Source organism: Erpetoichthys calabaricus, chromosome 18, assembly GCF_900747795.2.
Source record: "Erpetoichthys calabaricus chromosome 18, fErpCal1.3, whole genome shotgun sequence".
NCBI classification, from domain to species: Eukaryota; Metazoa; Chordata; class Cladistia; order Polypteriformes; family Polypteridae; genus Erpetoichthys; species Erpetoichthys calabaricus.
In genome coordinates this window covers 35,753,096-35,768,020 of record NC_041411.2, presented here as the reverse complement: position 1 = coordinate 35,768,020, position 14,925 = coordinate 35,753,096, and the positions used below count along the sequence as shown (strand labels likewise).

At 38.9% G+C, this 14,925-nt stretch overlaps 1 protein-coding gene across 2 annotated transcripts in view; it reads right to left on the bottom strand.

The window, feature by feature from the left end:
* LOC114668677 (interleukin-17 receptor E) overlaps positions 1-14,925 on the bottom strand; it is an 88,732-nt gene that overhangs the window by 21,691 nt on the left and 52,116 nt on the right. For both annotated transcript variants that reach the window (XM_028824552.2, XM_028824554.2), the window contains exons 10-15: positions 14,215-14,402; positions 12,728-12,775; positions 7,494-7,539; positions 6,015-6,169; positions 5,827-5,895; positions 5,524-5,575 (exon numbers count right to left, since the gene is read on the bottom strand). In XM_028824552.2, the coding sequence (XP_028680385.1) occupies positions 5,524-5,575; positions 5,827-5,895; positions 6,015-6,169; positions 7,494-7,539; positions 12,728-12,775; positions 14,215-14,402 (558 nt within the window). The remainder of the gene's footprint in view (positions 1-5,523; positions 5,576-5,826; positions 5,896-6,014; positions 6,170-7,493; positions 7,540-12,727; positions 12,776-14,214; positions 14,403-14,925) is intronic.

Here is a 14,925-nt window from a genome sequence, read left to right as displayed (position 1 = left end):
TTTCCAACCCGCTGAATCCGAACACAGGGTCACGGGGGTCTGCTGGAGCCAATCCCAGCCAACACAGGGCACAAGGCAGAAAACAATCCTGGGTTTTTATCTTTATTTTATTTTATTGTAGAATCAACTCCTATCTGCGCACACCAGGGCGGCCGTGGGCGGATGCGTATGGTGTATTCACTCCACGTTATCGTGCATTGCGCTGTCACTGGTATTTTGATAAAAGAATTTGAACAACATATAAGAAGCATATAAATTATTAAACAGTAAAACATTAAGATTTAAGAAGTAAAGTTACATTAAGTACTACTGCAGTGCCTTCGGGTATACCTCATTTTTTGTTTGCCCATTACATGCTTAAATGTATACATTTTTTGGTGCACCTACCCAAGAACACGCGACATATAACCGAGCGTGGGAGAAGCATGGATTTTAAACACGCGTTGAGTTCATCTGCTGGTCTCCCTTGTGGAATAACTGGTAATGTTTGACTAAAATCTACAGCGAGTAAAACGACATCACCTCCTATTTTTTTTTTTACGATCTCTGAGATGTTGCTTTTTTCGGTTCAAGGCTTCATAAGCTCTTTTATGTTCTATGGTGTACTTATCCCAACCCATCATCTTTGAATGTTGCAAGACTTTCGCCTTGTATGTAGATCGGGGTAATTACATTCATTGCATTCCTAGTCTGAATCACAATCTGATTGTATGGGTGGTTACCTGGCACTGTAGGGTTGCCACCCGTCCTTTAAAATACGGAATCGTCCCGTATTTGAGAATGAAATTGCGCGTCCCGTTTTGAATCAATACGGGACGGGACTTGTCCCGTATTTTTTTTATCATTTTTTTTAAAGCAGCGTCTCATGCAAATCATCCCACATGCATTTTATGAAGATGCCTCCTTTCCTACTTTTGATTGGGTAATACTTGATGTCATCGTTAGTTTGATTGGTCTTTTTAACTGTCCAGTGAGGAGGGCCGGTCTTTTAAGTAGAGTCTGCAAACTGTTGGCACTGGGATGTGGCACCCGCTGCAGTATGCATCCCTTATTTTTTTGTATTAAAAGTGGTAACCCTACCTGGCAGGTAACACTTATGTTTGGTCATGAAGTCGTCTAAAATCCGCCATGTGCCCTCTTTTAATTGTGAGAAGGAGATATATATAGCCAAATTCTCGCGCTTTGTTGCGGCGAAGTACTGCTTTTAATTTTTTAAGAAGAAAATAAAACCTTTTTAAACGGATCGAAAATATACCAATAACAATTTGTTAAGGATCTGTTTTTTTGTGAACCTCGCTTTTCACAGCTGTCCCGCTACGGCGTGTGTTTCGTTTATTTGACAGTATGTAGATCGTGGTAATTAAATTCATGGCATTCGTTTTCTGAATCACAATCTGACTGTATGGATGGTTACCTGCCAGGTTACGCTTGTGGTTGGTCAGGAAGTCGCCTTACATCCGCCACGTGCCCTCTTTCTGTTCCCAGAAGCTGATCATAGAATGGTTTTAATAGTTTACTTTCAAATACTGCAAAGAGTATGCGACACGTGTTTCTCCTTAATTCTGGGCTCATCAGGCATACACACTCACTGCATCCCCTCTCGAGAATCGAATATCGTCAGCGCCAGAGTTGAAGCCCCTAACGTTGCGGTCAGCAAGTGGGCTAACATCCGCCATGTGCCGTCTTTCAGTTGTGAGAAGCAGATCATAGAATGGTTGAAACTGTTGCCCCTAACGTTGCGCTACGGCGTGTGGTTCGTTTATACCTCGTGTCTTCTCATTAAACTTTTATCTCGCGAATATGTTATTGCAATCCGCAGCGGGAGCGTTTCTATAAACTTAATTTAAACTTACGTTTTACACCGTGCTTTGTTTCCCTTAAGAACATGCTTGTATGCTTCACTCGCTCCCTTCTCAATTGTTTAATGAATTTTTTGTTCTTCGCTGTTTGCGGCTCCTCCTTCATTTGTCCCTACTGCGTTCACAGTCTTTTCACGTGATTACGTGGGAGGCGTGATGACGTGACACTCAACTCCTCCTCCCACGGCCATCGAGCTGCCGTCCATTACAGTTATTGTGAAAAAAGAGGTTCCAGTTATGACCATTACGCGTTGAATTTCGAAATGAAACCTGCCTAACTTTTGTAAGTAAGCTGTAAGGAATCAGCCTGCCAAATTTCAGCCTTCCACCTACACGGGAAGTTTGAGAATTAGTGATGAGTGAGTCAGTCAGTCAGTGAGGGCTTTGCCTTTTATTATTATAGATATATATATATATATATACTAGCAAAATACCCGCGCTTCGCAGCGGAGAAGTAGTGTGTTAAAGAGGTTATGAAAAAGTAAAGGAAACATTTTAAAAATAACGTAACATGATTGTCAATGTAATTGTGTTGTCATTGTTATGAGTGTTGCTGTCATATATATATACATATACACATATACACACACATATACAGATATATTATATATACATATACACATATTTTTATATATATATATATATATATATATATATATATATATATATATATATATATATATATATACACATACATACATACATACATACATATACACACATAGATGCACTTACAATAACATAGAAATCAATATAAACAACATTAACATCATTATCATATGAGAATATGAAGTAATATATAAGAAGCACATTTCATATAAATATAAATTATTAAACAGTAAAATCTTCTTCTATAATTTGCTACCGTGGCTTTTCGTTGGTCTGTCCAGGATTTTAAATCACCTGTAGCTTGCAAACCGTTTCACCTATTGACTTGAAATCTGGTACACATATAATACGTCACGTCTGCTATCCGCTTTATGGGTGATGATTGTATTACTCTTTTTATGTTTATTTTATTTTAGAATCAACTCCTATCTGCGCACACCAGGGTGGCCGTGGGCAGATGCGTATGGTGTATTCACTCCATGTTATCGTGCATTGCGCTGTCACTGGTATTTTGATAAAAGAATTTGAACAATATATAAGAAGCGTATAAATTATTAAACAGTAAAACATTAACTTTACTTTAAGAAGTAAAGTTACATTGAGTACTACTGCAGTGCCTTCGGGTATACCTCATTTTTTGTTTGCCCATTACATGCTTAAATGTATACATTTTTTGGTGTACCTACCCGAGAACACGCGACATATAACCGAGCGTGGGAGAAGCATGGATTTTAAACACGCGTTGAGTTCATCTGCTAGTCTCCCTCGTGGAATAACTGGTAATGTTTGACTAAAATGTACAGCGAGTAAAACGACATTACCTCCTTTTTTTTTTTTACGATCTCTGAGATCTTGCTTTTTTCGGTTCAAGGCTTCATAAGCTCTTTTATGTGCCATGGTGTACTTAATAAGTACTAATTATCCCAAACCATCATCTTTGAATGTTGCAAGACTTTCGCCTTATATGTAGATCGGGGTAATTACATTCATTGCATTCCTAGTCTGAATCACAATCTGATTGTATGGGTGGTTACCTGGCACTGTAGGGTTGCCACCCGTCCTTTAAAATACGGAATCGTGCCGCGTTTGAGAATGAAATTGCGCGTCCCGTTTTGAATCAATACTGGACGGGATTTATCCCGTATTTTTTTTATAATTTTTTTTTAAAGCAGCGTGTCATGCAAATCATCCCACACGCATTTTATGAAGATGCCTCCTTTCCTACTTTTGATTGGGTAATACTTGATGTCATCGTTAGTTTGATTGGTCTTTTTAACTGTCCAGTGAGGAGGGCGTGTCTTTTAAGTACAGTCTGCAAAGTGTTGGCACTGAGATGTGGCGTCAGCGCTATAGTTGAAGCCCCTAACGTTGCGGTCAGCAAGTCGGCTAACATCCGCCATGTGCCGTCTTTCAGTTGCGAGAAGCAGATCATAGAATGGTTGAAACTGTTGCCCTTAACGTTGCGCCACGGCGTGTGGTTCGTTTATACCTCGTGTCTTCTCATTAAACTTTTATCTCGCGAATATGTTATTGCAATCCGCAGCGGGAGCGTTTCTATAAACTTAATTTAAACTTACGTTTTACACCGTGCTTTGTTTCCCTTATGAACATGCTTGTATGCTTCACTCGCTCCGTTCTCAATTGTTTAATTAATTTTTTGCTCTTCGCTGTTTGCGGCTGTTCCTCCATTTCCCCCTACTTCGTTCTTTTATCTCGCAAATATGTTATTGCAATCCTTAACGGGAGCGTTTCAATAAACTGATTGAAAATAGTTTTGCATTTACCTTTTTAGTAAAAGGCGAGCTTTTAAGCCTGAGAAATCACCCCGTAAATGCACACGTTTAATTGCACGTGTTAATATGTATGGTTACACAGTATTAAAAGACAGTGAACAACGTCAGTTACCTTTGTTCCCGCGTTTGATAAAAGGTGAGCTTTTAAGCCTGAGAAATCACCCCGTAAATGCACACATTTAATTGCACATGTGTTAATATGTATACTTACACAGTATTAAAAGACAGTCAAAAATTAACGTCATTTAGCTTCGTTCCCGCGTGTGGCTCGTGCTGTAAATCTCTTCCTTGTTTTTAGTTCACGTGATTACGTAGGAGGCGTGATGACGCGATACGTGACTCTGCCTCCTCCATTACAGTGTATGGACAAAAAATATGTTCCAGTTATGACCATTACGCTTTGAATTTCGAAATGAAACCTGCCTAACTTTTGTAAGTAAGCTGTAAGGAATGAGCCTGCCAAATTTCAGCCTTCCACCTACACGGGAAGTTGGAGAATTAGTGATGAGTCAGTCAGTCAGTCAGTCAGTGAGTGAGTCAGTCAGTGAGGGCTTTGCCTTTTATTATTATATATATATATATATATATATATATATATATATATATAAGTCAATGTGTGTGTGTGCGTGTGTGTGTATGTTCCAACATCACTTCCGAATGGGAAGGGTGGGCGTTGATCTTGCGGTCTTCTTGTATGCGTGTTATCATCCAGGTGACACTCGGAATGACCACCAGAGGGCGAACAAGGAGGCAACTGTTTACAGCACCACCGCGCCCCTCGTCAACTGGATGATTACATAGATACAAGACTGCAAGACAAGCACATTAGTGAGTCTTCATTGTTTGTTAAATTATTTTTAAAGTTGTGGTTTTTTTTTTATTATTATATTTTTTTCCAAACAATTAGAAAAAAACCCCACTTTATTTTCCTCCTGGGCAACGCTGGATATTTCAGCTAGTCACCAATAAAAGATGGTACACTGTATGATCTTTAATTAAATAAAGACCTAGAAATAAAGAAATAAACAAGGATTCAATCCTGGACTGGGCGCCCATTTGTTATTCACTCTGTCAAGATCTCATCTAACCTGCCTGTGCTCCAGATACATACTGTACTGTAGACAAATGTGTTACAGCTCTGAACATGCAAAAATGCCTCAGAATCTTTCTAAAAGATTATAAAATAGTGTTGGGATTGTTGTGATTGCAAAGCTCAATGGTAAAGATTCAGGCTATTTAGTAAAAAAAAAATCTGCACTTACAATCAGGACATATTGTTCTGTTTCCAGCAAATGGAACATCTGACCGCCAAATCTGCAGAGATATGAAAACACGACATGTGAAAGAAGTGAATTACATTTTTAAAATTTCCTATGTAAACTGACACTCATTTTCACAGACCAAAAAATAAAAGGTGAAACTACAAGTGAGCATAGGGGCCACAGCAACAAAGATGATGTGGAGGCTCCATTTTATAACCGGCGTTGTATCAGACACTCTCCACGGCAGTGTGTCATTCTAAATAGCCTTAGTGGGGATTCCCTTGCGTTTATCAAACTCCTTACCTGCACACATAACCCTTGAACTGGAGCATTCAGGACCATATGAAGTGTCTTGTTTTCAGATGTAAGTGACTGACAATAAATTGAGAACACTTGAATTACTAACAGGAATGTGAAATAACAAAATGTTAATAACATCAAACAGTATTGAAGTGCTTGACTCCATTTCCAGCATGCTCTTACTAACTCACCTTTGTGATGGTATGCACTGGCACCACTGGCTCACAGCTGTCATTACTGAGCTGTCTGCTGCATAGCACTGCGTTAAATGACGCAAGGATGCTGGTGTCAATATAAAGATGGAAGAGCAGGTACTCTGTGGTGACTTCCACATTCCATACTGGCTCTGTTGATTTACACACAAAGCAGAAAGTTATGTACTGTATCAGACATATTACACCAGAGCATTTCTCTTGCAAGGTAAAATTATTAGCAAGATGTAGACATGGAGACAGAGGGTTTGGAGCAGGCGACCGCACCCACCTCACAACGTACCACCTGGATTGGCACATCAGCACTACACTGGAACAGTGTGAGGTTTTTTACGGTGGCTGGAGTGCCAATCCTGCCATCCACGCCCAAGTTTTTACTGTAAGTTGGAGGACCTGCTTGCAGGGTTGGATGCAGATTAACGTCACACCCAGGACGAAGCGATTGCAGGTTAAGGGCCTTGCTCAAGGGCCCAATGGAGTGCTTACAAGATTTGAACCGGTAATCTTCTACAGATCCCTAGCCTCAAGATGTACAAACTACAAAAAACAAAAACATAAACAATATAATGTTGTCCACACCAACAAACCTGAGACGCACCCAAATAATTGCCATGACAGTGGCTGCCAAAATGCTAAAGGAAGCTTAGTTTCAAGGCCTTTAAAATGAATTCAGCGAAGCGTACTAATAGCATTAGCCCTCTTTAGTGACTTCAGAAGCACAGTGTGGCTAGCAGTTAGGAAACTTGATGGATTTTCCATGCACAAAAGGAAACCAAATGATAAATGCAACAAATGAATTTTTTATGTTTCTACTGTATAAATTCTAACACAATTAAATGCCCATCTTATCTTCTTATATAATACGCTACTGTGGCTGTCCCTTTGTCTCTCCAGGATTTTAAATCACCTGTAGCTCACAAACCGTTTGACCTATGGACCTGACATTTGGTACACATATACTACGTGACGTCTACTGTCCGCTTTTGGGGTGATGATTTTTATTCCTCTTTCTTTTTAATTTATTTTATTGTAGAATCAACTCTCGGCAGCGCACAGCAGGGTGGCCGTGTGCCGCATGCGTACGGGCGCCGTTCTCATCCCTACCACCTTCGCCATCACTTCCTCTACTTCTTTATATCTTAAATCATTCTTGAGGCAGATTGAAAACTTATGTGCCAGCTGAAGTGAAACATTAAAGAAAACGTACTAAGTAATTGCAACACAAACACTGACTTAATCAGTTTTATTGTGGAAAGATGCAGACGAAAGAAGAGAAGAAGTGGGTTGCTAGGGTGGAGAAGAGAAGAGCTGCTCAGGAAGCAGCAAGCGCATCAACCTCTGAGCAAACAAATGGTAAACGTACAGAGAAACAGGATTAAAAACTAGGAATGTTCAAGTCAAGTGTATTCACTGCACGTTACTGGTCAGATATATTTTTGTAGACATACTCATACTTGCCTATATTATGTGGGCACTCAATACGGTCACTTCCAGCAAAGGACACCTGCCAAAGAAAAAACAGACAAGTAGTATGAAGCAGCAGCCAGTCCTGTTAAGCCCCTTCTCGTTTGCCTAAAATAAGTCCATTATAGGAATGACACTCTTGTTATTGACAATAACCCTGTACTGTGCAATTAAAATGTTGATCCTCCTCATGGAACATCTTGTTTTGTCTTAGAACGCTTTCTGAATGTTTGAAGACCTGACAGTTTGGTCTGCATATCAGGAAAAAGTGAAAACTTTATGAGGTCTTTATGACCGCTAGTAGTATTTAGAACAATTTTCTAACAACTTTGGACACTTTACACTCATCTTTTTAACAGCATATTTTTGTTCATCTTTGTCTCTCCCGTCATACATACAGAATGACACACCGTCTGTACCAATCTCTCTTATTTGAATTTCTATCAGCCACAATCCTCTAATCTCCAGGGCCGAGTCATTGTGTTTTTAGCCTGGGCCTTTGTGCTTTTCGAAGATCCACTTTAGTTTTTTATAGAAACAATGGCAATACCGCTGCACTGCTTACATGAGTGAATCTTAGACTGTGCTTTTCTTCTAAATAAAAAGGAAAGTAATTGAAAAGCCTAAAGTGATATTTTGTAACCATTTATGGAAGGCCTTTTTAATCAGCATGTTTGACAAAAGACATTATGAATCTAGAATAGAATATACTCTAATTTATGACAAAGTAATGTATTTCATCCAGGGTCCTCCCCTGGCTGGGGTTTAAGTCAATGTGTTGTGTCCTTTTTGTTCATCACTGAGTCTTTTATGTTAATATTGCTTTTGTTAACTGTCGGCCACATTTTCTTGGCCTGTGTAAACTTTGTGTTTTGTGTGATGGTCCGCCAAGAAGCAGGTCCACCTGCCAATCACTGCCAGGAGCTGACCTCTGCTCTATATAACCAGTGGGTCTCACACAATTTTTGATGGTTCAGTTTGAACGTGTTATGGAATTGGTGTTTGTGTTTTCATCTGTGTGTTGTTATTTATTGGATTTGTTGACGTTATTACTCTGTCTTTTGACCACTCTTTTTTGGGGCTTTGTTTGTGCCTTTCACAATATTACAGAGCATTTTTCTTCTCAAGAATATCTATCTTATAGATAAACGTCTATGAGTGGAAGTGTGTGTGTGTGTGTCTGTCTGGCCCGGAAGTACAAGGCTATGGCATGAAGCTGAAAGAAAGCGACTGTCGCCAAAGTGAAACCGTTGACTAAAGACAAACTCGTTCAGCCGCTAATACACAAGCGAGGTGAGCACATTGGCAAAACGAAACCTCTGAAGGGAGAGAAACTCGCTTATCTGCTGATAGACAACGGAGGCGAGCACATTGACAAAATGAAACCGCTGAGGAAAGAGAAACTTAACCGCTAATACACAACGATGTGATTGATTGAAGTGCCACACGTGTTTAGGGGACAACTAAAGGGCCTGAATAAATGTAATTCCATGCCGGGCCAGGGGGTGGCGAATTGTACCAATTCTCTCTCTCAATCCCTTGCAGACCATTCTCAGGAAATCCCGCCTGTGTCTGGGGCAGCCAACAACGTCACCTCCGGTTTCAGACCTGATGACATCACTTTCTTTACTGGCCTTTAAAGCCGCCATCTTGCTTCCAATACTGTATATCAGTCCTGTTTTGGACTCAGTTGTGTGAACATCTCTGTTCTTGCTAATCAATTTTGCAGCCGGGAACTATTATATGGGTGGCTGTCCCAAACCTTCTCAATGTCTTTTTGTCGTTCTTGTGACTATATATTATATATATAAGATTCTTTGTTTGACTTTCTTTTTTTTTTTAAATATTTTTATTTTATTAATTTTCATTGTAATCATTCCATACAAACAGATCAATTTATAACCCAACAAATTTGAAGACTAATCAATTTGTTTGACTTTCTTACTTGCTAGGTTTAACGGTTTCTCCCTCTAGTGGGCATTTTTGGGACTAGATGCTATGGAACTCTTTTGAGCTTAGGACCCAGTCATAACAGGTAATTGAGACAGCTTTTCCTCATATACATTAAGTATTCTAAAGGGAAACTAGTAATTAAGACATTGGTCCAGAGAACTAAAACAAACTTCAAGATGACAATAAGAAGCTGAAAGTGTATTTAGCTTCTGAAAATTAGTCTTGTCTTAAGCACTCTTCAGACAGGACTAGTTTTACACAAGGGGTAAAGGTATTATTACCAGAGGACATCTGTAATTTTAGTGTCATCCAAATTGCTCATATCAGTAACCTTTTTACTTACTGCATGTTCTCATCTCAGTAAAGATTACAGAGCTTTTGCCTTCTGTAAAAAGTCTATAAGAAATAACCTCAGGTTAAACTACTCCCGTGCCAATCCACCTGTCATTAAATTCCTTATTTGAGTGAATCAGACAGGGCTAAGATTACAGAGGTCCTCCAGTAATATTTATTTTACCCAGTGCTAACTACCTTGTTTTGTCTGCTAAACAACAGAGAGTAGGGTAACCATTGGGAGGTCCAAAGGTGCTCTGATATACACAATTTGTATCGAAAGTGTGTGGGGGTTACAGGAGTCCACCTTGGAAGTGCAAACAGACATATTGTTGTTATAAATAAGAGTTGCTAAGGGTTGTGGTCTGAAATGACAGGACACACTGGTATATATACGTTAACCATGGGCAATAGGGAAATGCCAGTATGGGCCCACTTCAAGCACTGACTTTATCCCATCTGCTAATCTAAAACTAATTCCTTCTGAATAGGGTTTAAAATTTCAAAAAATGAAGGTCGCACACAAGAGTTTGGGCATCAAACTTAAATGGACGGAGTTCAGGATGGAGTATGTAAAAGGGTGCTAAATTGGGTAAAACATAAGAAGCAGAGGGCGAAGGTGTGAGGAATCTTATCAGAATTGGATGAAGTTAAGAGTGGTGTCCCACAAGAGTCAGTGCTAGGGATGCTACGATTTTTAATATATAAATGATTTGGATATGGATATAAATAAGCTGATGCATTTTGCAGATGATACCAAGCTAGGTGGAATGGTACATAATCTAAAATCTGATGAATCATTAAAGAGGGACTTGGACAGCATACAGGCTTGGGCAGATGTGCAGCAGATGAAATTTAATGTCAGTAAATGTAAAACATTGCATGTAGGAAGTAAAAATGTTAGGTTTGAATACACAATTGGAGGTCTGAAAATTGAAAGTACGCCTTATGAAAGGGATTTAGGAGTCATAGTGGACTCTAAGCTATCCAGACAATGTTCAGAAGCCATTAAGAAGGCTAACAGAATATCAGGTTATACAGCGCCTTGATGTGTGGAGTACAAGTCACAGGAGGTTCTGCTCATCTGGAGTACTGTGTGCAGTTTTGGTCTCCAGGCTACAAAAAGGATACAGCGGTGATAGAAAAAGTCCAGAGAAGAGTGATCAGGCTGACTGCAGGGCTACAAGGGGTGAGTTATGAGGAAAGATTAAAAGGAGATGAACTTTTTCAATTTAAGCAAAAGGAGATTAAGAGGTGATATGATTGAAGTGTTTAAAATTATGAAGGGAAGTATTACAGTGAATTGAGGCTGTTACTTTACAATAAGTTCAACAAGAACACAGGGACACAGTTGGAAACTTGTTAGGGGCAATTTTCGCATAAACATTCGGAAGTTTTTCTTCACAGAGAGAACCACAGACATGTGGGTTTGAAATTACTTGCATCATTTGCCAGCCTTCTCTAAATGAATCAAAGTCAAAAATGCTTACTGTATAACTGTTTATTTTAATCAGCAGCAATTGCCCAGTAGTGAAAAATCAATTTATGAGGTGTTAAATACTCCACAGAAAAAAGAACCTCAAGGCTGTTGGTGACATGGCCCAGTTTCTTCTGGTGTGAAGGGTTCACCTTCATCTTCATTTCTGTTCGGTATATACAAAAAAAAAGCCGGCCTCGAAACAATCCTAAGAAATGTTCCTTTGTACTGGTCAAGGCCAAGTATTTGCGCTACCTGGTGGGTGGAGGTTCAGTCAAAATACAGTGTTCCAAAGTAGATGCCATATTGAAGTGGACCCACCTGAAAACCAAGTGGCAGGTCCAAGTCTTTCTTGGTTTGGCTGGGTACTACCACTGGTTTGTACCCCAGTTCTCCGAAACAGTGGCACCGTTGACAAATTTAACAAAGAAGCAGGCCACTAACAAAGTGGTATGAGGAAGTAATGGGGATGCTGCATTTCATGACCTGAAACAGGCCCTTAAGCCAGCACCTGTTTTAATGACTCCTAACTTCTCTCTCCCTTTCATACTCCAGACCGATGCTTCAGACATAAGACTGGATGCCATGCTGAGCCAAAGCGTTGAGTGTGTCAAACATCACGTTATGTTCCTGAGACGGAAACTGCTGGAGAGGGAAACTAGGTATGCAGCGGGAACGGGAGGCCTTGGCAATCAAATGGACAATAACACAATGGAAGTACTACCTCTTGGGCCATAAGTTTACTCTTTTCAGTGATCATGCCACTTTACAGTGGGTGGCAGTGCACAAGGAGTTCAACCTTTATTGTTCGGGTTCTCTCCAATGTTCAGGACCTCTGGGGTTGTGTAACACACATGCGCATGGAAGATGGCTTATAGGCTCAAATACTGTTATTTCTCAGCCAGACCAGGGGTTGGCATGTTCATCTGGTCCTTTCTCCTCTTGTCCCTCTGCAGACCAGCTAAAGACCATGCCTCTCAGTGACATCACCACCAGTCCACCCACTGATAATGTCACTTCTGGTACCCACAGCCCATCCAACTGCCATATCAGTTCCTGCTCCGGCCTCCCCGACTCCATCTCTTCCTCTAATCCACCATATTTATAGTCCAGATTAATCATGTTTGTCAGTTCTGTCTTGAACTCGTGTGTGTAAAGATCTATTTTTTTCATTTTTGCCTGCCTTTTTCAGGTATACGGGGTGGCAATCTCCAAACCTTTTTCTGTCTGGAACCTGTTTTATTACACAAGAAAGCGGACAAATATGCTTGAGAGTGTTATATGTATCATGGAGCTTCATGCTAAATACAGGAAACCTAGATCAAGAAAGTGTGAATTTAGAAAATTTTTAAATTCTATTATAAATATTTTTACAAAATTTGATGTAGCAGTAATTGAATTTTTAGGACATATACAGTACTTACTATCTAAAATCCAAATTGAACTTTAAACTTTGAAATCTTACCTTAAAGCACATTTGAGGGTGTTTGTCAATTCCAGTTACCCTGTAGACCTGAAACATAATAAAATAGATTGATTTGACATAGAGAGATATATACAGTACGGGTAAAAAGAGTGTAGAGGAGTCTCAGACAGAGGAATATTAGGCGTAAATCAATCAACAGTGTAGGGGTTACCTTGAAAACACAATAATAATAAATATTTAATAAGTAAGCATCAGGACAAGGGCGCTGCAGCACAAACGCACAAGTTCAGTATGCCCACAGTAATAAACTATCACACTGGATATGCAAGCTAGAATAAGGCAGTGCAAAACTATGGAAATCATTTAGTTGTGTATTGTTATATTATAGAAAACTCCCTATAATTCAAAGTAATTTCTCAAATATATTAGAAGAAGAAAGCAAAAATATTAATAACTTTAGAAAATGTGCATAAAATAAAGCCCTACACATTTCTAATACTTTGTTTTTTTTGCTGTCCTGGTTTTGTTAAATGTTAACTCAGGGAAAAGCTGCTGCTGTGTTTATATATATCATGGGAAATGTTTGCTTATTCAGTGACTTCTCCTAAAAGTGAAAAATGAAAGAAAACAAAAATGCTTTTTAAGATGTATAATTAAATATGAGAAGTCATTGAGGACAAAAGACTGATTTGTAAATATATTATATATGAGGTTCAGATACATTGGTTTGAATATATACAGTGCATTGGTATCTGAATGAATTTATATATCTAAACCAACTCTATTTAAACCACTATAAATATCTAATCTAATGCACAAATAAAATATATATCTCAACCAATGTATATATCTGAACAAATGCATTCAAACCAATTTAAATATCCAAACCAATGTACAGTATATGCTTGAACGGTTGTATACAAACCAATGTATTAGGGCCTGTAAGGGACATCTCACGGCCTCCAAACCCTTGACACAACCTTAAAAACACGATTTTGGTACAAACACTTTATTTAATAATAACTTACACGGGTCTCTTTTTCTTCAGCCTGTAACTGTAACTTTTTATCAGTATGTGACTTGTTCCACTCAAGGACATAACACCTGCTGTATTCAAATGTCAAAGATGCCTTTAAGTGTAAACTATTATTATTGAAATTTATGTACTTATTTTTAATTACTATTCTTTCATATCAATCTCCAATCCTGAACTACAATAAGGAGGTTTGAAAAATGAAATAATACTTGAAAACACCAACCAAAAAAGTGAAGAACCACACTTCAAAAAGGTACAAATATTAACAAAGGCTTTGAGAACATATTCTCATGGACAGATACTAACAGGTGACACAGGCTTAACTAGGTTCTTAGCAATCGTTTTACAAAATGGCAACAAGAATAATGTAAACAAAATGGCATTGTGAAGTAACAATAAAATAAAACACATGTTTAAACAAAACAAAATTGAAACCAGAAAGAGCACCATTCAAAATCCTATCAATCAATATTCAGTCTGTTCTGCTTACCGAGTCGTCTGAGCCAGCCAAGGTGGAGTGGGCAAACTCTTGACAAAGAATTCCAACAGATCTGTCTTCCCTCCAGCATAGGGAGACAGAAGGATTCAGTGAGCACTTGGAGTAAATGGTGAGGCTCATTTCATCTTCTGAGTGATGGCTAACCTTAAAAGTGCTGGAGTGCATGAAGTCATGTCCAGCTAGAATGAAACGATTGACACAGTGAATACAGTCACAGGGCAAAAAGTATAATCTGAAGAGTGAGTTCTGATAGACCAATGCACCCCAGGCCAGCTCTTCAAAACAGAGTGAGATTTTAAAAATACGCTTTACATATCAAGGTCATACTGACCTTTAGAATATTCAAAATTTAAACAAGGACACGTACGATAAATGATAGTGCTAGCATAGCAATTTTAATGCTGATTATCCAAACATCACTCATGTTGTTACTATATTTATTTCTAATTGGCTGAAAGAGATGCTTTCTGAAACACAACAAAAGTGGAAAAAATGACTAAAAGCAACTGTTTGCTTTTATTCTAGGAGTAGTTATCTAGCCAGGAGCAGAGTGAATACAAATAGTAAGAGTACAAGGTCCCAAAATAGCAGGAAAGTGCAAGCAGGGCACAGTAACTGCCGGAGGCACAATGGCTGATCTGTCTCTTTCACCATATTACACCAGGATACCACACCTAAATAAACAGAGAATCCCAGTCAGAA